The 10873-nt window shown below is 40.4% G+C and overlaps 1 protein-coding gene across 1 annotated transcript; it reads left to right on the forward strand.

Moving 5' to 3' along the window:
- The first annotated feature begins 278 nt into the window (after nucleotides 1–278).
- LEPROT (leptin receptor overlapping transcript) lies at nucleotides 279–9021 on the forward strand. Its single transcript, XM_075003132.1, has 4 exons — nucleotides 279–383; nucleotides 2414–2489; nucleotides 3667–3853; nucleotides 5596–9021. Exons 1-4 carry the CDS (start codon nucleotides 368–370, stop codon nucleotides 5710–5712), a joined length of 396 nt encoding a protein of 131 aa, XP_074859233.1. The 5' UTR covers nucleotides 279–367; the 3' UTR covers nucleotides 5713–9021.
- The last annotated feature ends 1852 nt before the right edge of the window (nucleotides 9022–10873 follow it).

A 10873-nucleotide genomic window follows, 5' to 3' on the forward strand; every position in this document is an offset into this window, starting at 1 on the left:
TGCGGTTGGTTCCTCATCCCTCTGCCCGGCTCCGCCCCGCTATGCCGCTCACCGGGGCAACCCACGTGTGATGCCCCCGGGACGCTGTGAGCCCCGAGCCCCCCGACTGGCAGCCGCCTCCGCTGCAATTCGCGAGGACGAGCCCGGCGTCAGGGGCTAGTTTCCCTCCCTCTAGAGGGGGCGGGCTAAGGCGGACACAGGTGGCACGCGCTGGGCACGGGCTCTTTAACAGCTCCCGCCCTCTGTGGCCACGTGGCGGGGGGCGGAGCTGGGCGGGGGTCGCCTCGGGGAGCGGAAGCCGGAAGTGGCGCAGCCCTGGTCAGCGCCCTGAAAAGCGGAGCTCGGCTCCTTCCTCGCTCCCCGGAACATGGCGGGGGTAAAAGGTACCGAGTGGCGCTCGCAGTTTTGTTCCCTGGGGATCTCTGGTGTTCCCCCCCCCCCCCCCCCCCAAGTTTCGTCGCTCGCGGCTCCCCGCAGTGGTTTCAGCCCCGGTTCCTCCTTTCCCCCCACCCCTACTAGGCATTAAGCCCGCCGCGCCCCTGCCTGTGTCTCCATATTCCTCCCCCCATTTCTCTTCTCCTACTAGCTGGACATGCAGGCCCCTCTCTCCCCCACAGGCCCCGGCCTCTGTCTGCGCCCTCTCACTCCTCCTCTTCCAGCTCCCCCCCCCCGCCCCCGCCCGAGTCTGGGCAGCGCGCTCCCCCCTCCCCACCAGTGGCTTAGTTCCTCCTCACTCAGCGCCCACCCCCATTCCCTGCTATGAGGCACGTCGCTTTTTTGATTCCCTCTCCGGCTTTGCCGCTCTCAGTTCCTTTTCCAGATCCAGGGCATCTGTGGGTTCTGCCTGGCCCCTCGCACACTGCCTCCCCCCCCCCCCCCTCCGAGCTGCCGGGTGAATGTCTGTTTGGAAGGGGACCCTGGTGGCACTAGGGAGCGCCCTGACTGAATTACTGAAAGTCAGGGTAGGTTAGTGGTGCTGAGGCGGCTCCCTGTCGGTGCTGGCTCTGTGTGGCTCCCAGAAGCAGCTGACAAATCCCTCTGGCCCTGCGTGGACGGGAAGCTCTCTGCACTGCCCCAAGCACCAATTGTGTAGTTCCCATTGGCCAGGAGCCCCAGCCAACAGGAGTTTTAGAGGGGACTGTTTGCGGTTGGGGGCTGTCCTTCCTCCTGGGGGCTGCAGGGACATGACTGCCACTTTTGGGAGCTACCTGAGGTGAGCACCACCCACACCCCAACTCCCTGCCTCAAACATGAGCTCTCCCTGCATCCAAACTCTGTCCCAGAGCCTGTGCTTTTCCTGGATTTCAAGCCCTTCTAGCCCAAAGCCCCCTCCTGCATCTCAAACTCCTCATCTCTGGCCCCACACAGTATCCTGAACCCATAGCTGGAGCCTGCACCCTACTCTCCATTCTTGGGGAACAGGAGGGGACTCATCTCCAGCCTCACCCTAAAGTGTGTATCCCCAGCCAGAACCCTCCTTCCCTCATGCACCCCAACCCCAGCATGGTGAGAATGAGTGATGGCAAGGGAGGGCAAGTGACAGGGAGGCAGCATGGCTTGAATAGATAGGAGCAGGAGTAGGAGCAGACAAGGATGTTTGGCTTTCTGCAGTCAGAAAATTGTCAACTCTACTTTCCTGTTCCTCCTTATCTTGTTCTCCATTTGTCCCTCTGAGTTTCCCAGGCACCCCCAATTCTCCCATTCCTTTCATGTCCTGGACTCTCTCCTGTCCCCCCTCCTCATCTGTACCATCGTCACACAGTCTGGATATCTCAGTTCTCTCTTGTGGTCTCCTTGGGCACCTCTGATTTTTCTGTGCCTGTGGAGAAAACAGTTCTCTGTAGTCCTATTTCTTATTTTGCCAATACAGTAGCTCTTCAGCTCCCTCCGCCTTTCAGCAGTGTTCCCTGAAGTAGCTGACAGCTCTAAAAGTTGCAAATAGTTTTGAAAGGCTTGAGGTGATGTTACCAAAGGCCTTTTCTTCAAAGATCAGGATCCAACAATACTTTGGCCTCTTATTTAGCTTGGGGCTAATGACAAAAACTTGCTGTTTTATTTTTACTTTACATGCATTTTCACAGTGGTACAGTGTATGGGTTCCAAACACTGCAGGAAAGAGTTTAAAGCCCAATAAAAGAGGAATACAGTAACGAGCAGAAACAGTGAAGATAGAACTTAAACAAATGAGAGAATGAAGAATGCATCTGTCTACTAAAATGATCATTAGTAGCCAAGTCTCAGTAAATTGAAACAATCATTTTGCATTGCAACTGCTGATTCATGTCAAGGACAGTTTTTATTGCCATGTGGAGAAAGTGGCTGTGAATGTCAGGCTGACGTCCTCCTAAAATGATAAGTTATTGTTTAGTTTTGAATTTTCATCATAACTGTCCATTTCTGTGTTCTTGTATAGCTCTTGTTGGTTTGTCCTTCAGTGGAGCCATTGGACTAACTTTTCTTATGTTGGGATGTGCTCTAGAATTTTACGGGTAAGAAATAATTCAGCTCAAAAATAAAAATTTGTAGTCTTGACCTTACCACATAAATACACCTATGCAGTCTAGTTGTGTGTCAGGCCCACATAATTTGAAGTATGTACATTAAATCACTGTTTTACTAAAAGATAATTTACATGGTTGTTAATTAAGAATTGTGGACTCTGGCCTGGTGTACAACTACACCCCCTTGACAATCTAAGGTATGCAACTTCAGCTATACAAATAGTGTTGCTGAAATTAACATACTTCATTCAGCCTACTTACTGCAGTGTCTTCCATGCTATAAGGTCAGTGTCTGATGCTCTCCTGTCGACTCTTAGCCTGGTGGAGTACTGAAGTTGAAAAGAGAGTGCTCAGAGGTCAATCTGCATATGTGATAAAATTGACTGCTGGTGGAGACAAGCCCTCTGATTGGATGGCTTTGTAACCCATTTAGCTTTGCATTTATGATTATTCATACTAAACCTACTATCCTTGATCACTACTGTAAGGTCCAGAACCAACGCTTGGTAATGGGGCTGTCCTTAAGTACCAAATAGTTATTGTAAATCCACTATGTTCATAGATGTTTAATTACTGTAAAACTGGATTAAAATAATACTCTCTCTCATATATATGTGTGTGTGTATATGTGTGTGTATATATATGTATTTACATGAAATACGTATTATCAGTTGAATAACAAGAGTTTTGTTTGAGTCAGTAATTTTGACTTCGTAGAAGTATTTTTGCAATAGATTGTTCTAAAATACTGAATAAAATCAACTCAACACTACTGGTTTTATTAAAAGAACAGAACTGAATTTATCTGAAATGTATAAACAGCATTAAAAATACAATAAATATTTACATTTTACTTATTCTAAACAACAGCTAGTTGATTTATGTTTGAAAAAGTATATAAAATAACTGCAAAATTTGCTGTGTTTAAAAAGATTAACGATTAGATATACACTTTTGTCAGTAGTGAATGAAGGACAAAAAAGTAAACATGGTTACATATCAATTATTTTCTGGTAGGTTTAGTACAAGCATTGGCCCTAACCTTGCAAAGATAGATACTTAATTTTGTGCATGTGTAAGTCCCTTGAAATCTTTAAAGTTGTTTGTCTGATTTGATTTCAATGTGGAAAAGTAACTTTATTTTGGTGGTATTTTTCTCCCACAGTGTGTACTGGCCCCTGTTTGTCTTGATATTTTACATCATTTGTCCCATTCCTCACTTCATTGCTAAAAGACTAAGTGATGACACTGATGCAGCCAGCAGTGCCTGCAGGGAGTTGGCATATTTCTTCACAACTGGAATTGTTGTTTCTGCCTTTGGATTGCCTATAATCCTTGCACGTGTTGAAGCGGTATGTTCTGCTGACTCTTTCTTATTAAAATAAACTGCCTGCTGCATTTAGTGAACAGTTTTTAGTCCCCTGCCTAACTTGTATTGTTCTTTTCACCTGAAATCTTGGGGTCATTTTTTGTTCAGACTTTCATTTTCATCCCTTAATTCTTAACTAGTCTGCCTTCACCCATTTCCAGAGTTCTTGATAGTGGCTCTTCTGAAAACTGTATCAATGCCTCTTCCTTTCCTTTGTTGGATTTTACAGCTCCATTATTCTGATCTTCTAAAAATACTGATTACTTCAGTTTAGGGCATCCAAAATTATATAGACAAAAGTATGCATTCTTGCTAAAGAAACAGAAACATGTGTCCAAAACTAACTTCCTGTTTTTTTAGAAGCATTCCATAGACCTGCTCTACCCTTCATTTTATCTGCTTGTCCTTGAGCTATTCCTCTGGGGAATGCATTCAGTCTGGCACTGGTTCTTTGCCCCATACGTAGAACTCATTCCTCCCTGCTGCTGAACTACAGAAGCACTTTTTTTCCTTATATCAATTGACAGTCTTCGTCTTCTGTTTAGGCTTTTGTACCCTTCATTCTGATGTATTTTCTAATGCTCTGTATGAAGGACAATATAAAAACAAATTGTTTAGCAAAACAAAAAGCAGTCAAGTAGCACTGTAAAGACTAGCAAAATAGTTTATTAGGTGAGCTTTCGTGGGACAGACCCACTTCTTCAGACCATAGCCAGACCAGAACAGACTCAATATTTAAGACACAGAGAACCAAAAACAGTAAGCAAGGAGGACAAATCAGAAAAACATAATCAAGGTGAGCAAATCAGAGAGTGGAGGGGTGGGGGGGGGGAAGGTCAAGAATTAGATTGAGTCAAGTATGCAGACAAGCCCCTCAAGTATGCCCATCTGCATACTTGACTCAATCTAATTCTTGACCTTCCCCCCCCACCCCTCCACTCTCTGATTTGCTCACCTTGATTATCTTTTTCTGATTTGTCCTCCTTGCTTACTGTTTTTGGTTCTCTGTGTCTTAAATATTGAGTCTGTTCTGGTCTGGCTATGGTCTGAAGAAGTGGGTCTGTCCCACGAGAGCTCACCTAATAAACTATTTTGCTAGTCTTTAAAGTGCTACTTGACTGCTTTTTGTTTTGATAGTGTATAGACTAGCATGGCTTCCTCTCTGTTACTATTCAAATTGTTTAGCAATTATAGTGTTCTTACATTAGGTAAATCCAGAAATGCCCACAAGAGGGTACTCTAATCCCTACCAATGTCTTTCCTAAAAGCAAATTATTTTTTAAGACTGGGGCATGAAATTGTTTGGTTTCAAAAAGCTATTGCTATTTATTATTGAAAATTATTGTTTGTTATTGCTTGTCTTGATTTTATGGGGTGTCTTTCAATTTGTAATGCATAGGATTTGTGAGAAAGCATTGTGTTTGAAAGAATGTTCTATTCACTGTGTTATTTACTGCAAAAGATTCTGCTTTAAGATAATTATTTTGTTCTGAAAGATGGTGTATTGAAGAAGTGTCTAATGAATGGAGAATTTATAAGTGTAATACTAGTTACTTCACTGCTCGCTAATTGAAGGCTTGAACTGAAAAAAAGTTGGTCTTTTTTTCTTTATGCTTTTAGCACCTGTGTGTAATATTTCATTTAGCTTATCTAATGCATGTAAATAACACATCTGTATATATGTAAACCAAATAAGGATTTTTTTCTTCTTGTCTTGTATTTCAGATCAAGTGGGGAGCCTGTGGTCTTGTGCTAGCTGGAAATGCAGTCATTTTTCTTACCATTTTAGGCTTTTTTCTTGTTTTTGGTAGAGGAGATGACTTTAGCTGGGAACAGTGGTAGGACTTCACTATGATGTTGGTGATACACAACATACATGTTTATATGCTGTGTGTGTATATATATATATGTGTGTGTGCTGAAATGTTTGTGCCTGCACATGTAGCCTGTGTATTTTTACACTTGCATGTTAGCCAGATTAAGGAGAGACTCTTCTGACAGCTTTTTTTAAATAGGTACAGAATGAGCTGAAATCATAATAGCTAAACCTGTTCTGAAATCTTTGTTTACACAGCGTGCACTCTTTTGGAGATGTTTAGTGTTTAACTTGATATAGTACCATTAGGATGCATGTTGGGAGTCAGCCAACATGTCTGACATTTTAACAGCATAATCAAAATGGGCCTCTGTATTCACTATACTGTCTAGTCTCCTGGGTTTGCTAATTTGATTAACTCCTGTTTTGTAACTAAGCTAGAACAGATGTTTGCCTTTATATTCAAATAATGGTAATCTTCAATAGTTTGTTCTCTCCATTTTAAAAAAGCCCCATTAAATATCTGACAGCTACTGACAACTTTCTCTTTTCTAGTCCACACTAAGGGAGGGTGAGAAACATTGGGTGCTTTAGTGAGGTATGTTTAAATTTCTCTGTATTTTCAGCTCAACTTTGTATCAGTGGCCCATAGTTTACTTAGCATAACTACATGTTGGATCCCACTACTATAGATAAAGTAGATTCAACAACCACCCTCCCTTCCACTCATGTTCAGCATTCAACAAATGAAAAAGGAAAATACTATGTTTTCATCCCCCTCTAGTTGTAACTGTGGATATATGTTGGGGGTAATTTGATAACACCAATTTAATGTCTTATTTTACAATGTTATACACTGACATTACTTCTGTATTTCCACACCAAAGAAATATTTCAAACTGCTGTCAGAAAGTTTATAATTAGAATTTATTGAACATCTCTGTTGTATTGTGAGTTAGATGCCTGAATTATAAAGAAGTGAAATGTTTGTTATACATCTTTAATACAACAGATACTATAGGACTTGCAATTGCCTCAGTTCATCAGTTTTTAAAAATACTTTTACTCAAACCGTTATTTTCAACTGTTGTAAGAAAAACTGGTAATACTCAAATGGTATAGTTTAAATATCATTGCTCTAATAAACATTCACATGATCACACTATTTTACTAGAAGATTTTATTATTTTGAGATAGTGAATCCTTCAGATTATGAGGGAAGCATTTAATTTTGTAAATATTTATTTTGACATGCCCTTAACTTTAGAAGTATGTGTAATAAGTTTCAGTACACTTAAAGGGACAAAGAATCAGTAACTCTAATTTTGTTATAGAAAAATGAGTGCATTAAATTATGACATTTACAGTTGGAAGAAACTTTATATTTAGATTGGGTAGATATTTAATCATGAATTTTCTGGAATAGCAATTGGAGGAGGAAGAAATTTCATGCTTGCATATTTGTAGCTTATTCATTCATAACTGAATGTTGTCAGCTTGTGAAGATATGGAGAATAAAATATCACGAATAAATGTGCACAAACCATGAAGAGTTTGGCCTGCAGAAATGATGTGATGCTATCTCCCCAACCTAAAAATATCTGTACAAGCATTGATGTCCAAAGTAAGTTTTCACAATTGATATCCTGTAGACTTGCACACATATAAAGGCTTGCAAATTAATTACTGCTATATCAGTGCTCTTAGACTGTGGACTTAAGAAGTATAAATGGATCATTGGGGAAGACGTGAACTGAAAATATTTTTGAAACACGAGACAGTGTGTTCAAATTTCACTTTTATGGGGATATATTGCTTATTGTATATTTAACATGTATAATTTTAGATTTATTTAGACGTAAAACTGTTATTTTATCTTCTAAGGTGAGACTGCACTATATTGATGTAATGAAAGTTTCCACAGCACTGAAGGTTAGATGCAACATTGCCCTATTTGCTCCATTTTCAGATTGAAGGAAACAAAAAATCGTTAAGAGTATGGTGTCAAATCGGCAAACATTCTTGTGGTTTTATTCATGACTTGCACAATCAAGGCCACTTTCCTTGTTGTAAAATTTGCTGCACAATGCTGATTTTTACTGTAGAATGTTGTAATTGTAAAATATTACTCAGGGAAATTGCGTACTCAAATTACTGGTTGAGCTGTTTCAGGAAAACTCGGTTTTGGCTTATCTGCTTTTCTCGATTTTGAAGAAGTTATTTTTGTATCAGTAATTGGTAGAGCAAAAGAACAGCAATTAGTTGAGTGAAAAATAAGAAAAGTAGAAATTGAGTCTGATTCTGCAGCAACTAAGCTTGTCAGTTGGCCCATTACATTTAATGGAATTTATGTGAGTAAAGGATTGGGCTCTTGATGTTTGAATGAACTTTTTGTATTTCACTTTGGACTTAATACACAGAAATGAAGAGGAAGCACTAAACACATTTCTAAATTACCACTCCAGTGAGTTTCCTTTAAGGTGGTAGTCATTTTTTTTCTTTTACTCAAAAAGGGGAGTTTGTAGAATTGATCTATAGTGCCATGGGACTGTTAGATGTTAACTGTTCTTAATCAGCGTCAGAAACACTCTTTTAAAATTAATGGGAGGAACTGAAAACAAGGTCCTGCTAAGGCTGCTGTAATGCTTCAAAGACTTTTGTGTTAGCCACTCTGGTGATATCTAAGTGCATGTTACAAATCAGTAAAATACTGCTGGGTGGAGATTTTAAACATTTTTTTCTGAAAAATTGCTGCATATGTTAATTCTCACCATCATTTTCCCATGCAATTAGCACAGTTTTTCCCTCTTAAAAAGAAGCTCAAATAAAAAATTAATGAGGAGTTTAAATCTCAGAATTTTCTGGCCTCCTTAAAAGTAAATTTGCTTGAATTAATTTTTAAATTATCAGAGGTAAGAAGAAAGTCTTCAGTTTATTTGTCAGGAGCTGTGCCAATTTACGAGAGTCTGGTGTGCTAAAACCCTCTATTAGGCATAAGAGCATCCATTTATTGCAGTCTCCTTATAATGGTTTTCCTTATATGCTAGTGATAATAGATCCAAAGTGCCTTAGCCTCCAGACCTGTGGCTTTGAGAAGGCATAGACATGAAATCTATATTTTGCAATCTGACTGAAAAACTATCACATAATATATATCTTTACTGTTGACCAGTACCTTTTCCTGTACTTCAAAATATAGTACACCTTTTGTAACTTTTGTAAAATATTTGTTTTCCAGAACTGCCAAGTTACTGAAAACGTTAATACATTTGTAAATTATTCTCAATTTTTTTTCCAAGTTGTCTAATAAAACTGCCTAAATGTAGCTGACACTCGTATTGTCCTGGGTCTGTCTTTTGTTGGTTCTGTTTTCAGTGTTTGTTTTTTAAATTCCTCTGCTTTTTATTGCAGCTGAGGAAGAGAGAGGCCAAGAAACAAAAGCATCTTAATGTGCTAGAGCAAGTATAATCATCTGCCTAGATGGTCAGTGCTGATGGGATCAAAGCATGGTTAAACAAGTTTGGGACTGGTCAGGTTCTAAGGGTGCTGGATCAGGGAGGTCCAGCTTGTATTACTTGAAGGAATAGATAACACTTCCTTATTCATTTTCTCCATACCATACTAGTTATAATTTTATAGAGCTCTATCATGTCACATCTTTGTTGTCTCTTTAAAAGATAAACAGTCACAGTCTTCTCACTCTCCTCATACAGAAGTTGTTCTATACTTCTAATAACTTTGGTTGCCTTTTTTTTGCACTTTTCCCAATTCTATAATTTTTTTTTCTTTTTTGAGGTGGAGCAACCCAACCTGCATATAGTATTCCAGTGTAGGCATACCATAAAGTGAGATAATGGCATATTTCAGGCGAATTCGTTTTCTGCATCAACAAGAACAGTGTTTTGAGGGTGACCCCTGATTTGCTCACAAAAGGAACAATGTCATCTCCAGTTCAGTCCATCCCCAGTTCCATGGTGAGGAGTAGACAAGAGAACAGATGAATCAGGTTTGGGAAACGGGATAGGGAGCCTTTCATGTCAGTAGGAACTGGTTCCATTTTGGGTGAGGATTGGGAATGGGATTCAGGCTTTGGAGTACAAAGTTTTAGCTCAAATCTAGAGACCAGTAGGTAAGGACTAAGTATTTTCCATGTGTCAGTTGTCCAGGGGCTAGTGTTGCTGTGCCCTGGCAGTTCCTTACTGACAGAAGCCTGCTTCACAGAGCTCCCATGAAAGTTAGCATTCAATGGAATACTTTTTGACAATCTTATGTCCAAGGACTAAATGGATTATGGCTGCTATGGCCTTTGACCACTCCACAAAGCTACCGTCGGTCATGACTGAGAGGTATGTGTAGGGAGTTACAATTTAGCCTGGGCTGTCCCAGTGAAAAACAGGGTGTTTAGTCTCCAGGTGTTGTCCAGCCACGACCTCTTGGTAGCAACAAGGTCGTCTGAATTTTTTTAAATCCACAAAGCTGGTAAAACATCAGTCCTTAATATAAGTGCAGTTTGGAGAGTCAAATACTATTGCTGTACATTGCATATATGCTTCTCTCTTATGAAGGGTGGCCATTCGTTACTTCCTTTCTGATCCATGATTTGTTCTCTGTCAAATGTCGTGTGTCCTGAATCAAATCAGTTAGGCTACATCTATACTATAGTGCTCTTTAGTTCTCCCGGAAGCTCTCTTCTGAAAAAACTTCTTTTGAAAGAGCATGTGCACGCATGAAAGTGGATTGAAAAAAAAAATCAATCTGTTCTTTTGATAGAACGGCCACCAGCTCTTGAGAAAGAATAGGACCGGGATCGAAAAATCCAGTGCTATGAGAGCTGCTCTTTTGGAGGAGGGGGGAAGCCCCTGGGGTGTCTACGCACATTTCCCCGCCCCCCCGCAAAAAAAAAAAAAAAAAAATTTTTTTAAAAGTGGTCTTCCTCATTGGGGTGAAGAAGAAGGCTGCCAGAAGAAGTGCCATGTTCTTCAGATTTACTGTTGAAAGAATACATTTTGTACATAGATGCTCTGTGGGTTTTTTCAAAAAACTTGCTAATGTAGACGTAGCCTACAGGTCACTGTTCCTTATTTCAGCAATAATCACGCATTGTAATACAGATGTATGACGATGGCACAGTTTGGTGGGGGTGCTTAAAAATAAACTTTCCCTGTATATTCCATCTATATTTTGTTG

Source organism: Carettochelys insculpta, chromosome 9 (assembly GCF_033958435.1).
Source record: "Carettochelys insculpta isolate YL-2023 chromosome 9, ASM3395843v1, whole genome shotgun sequence".
Classification (NCBI taxonomy): domain Eukaryota; kingdom Metazoa; phylum Chordata; order Testudines; family Carettochelyidae; genus Carettochelys; species Carettochelys insculpta.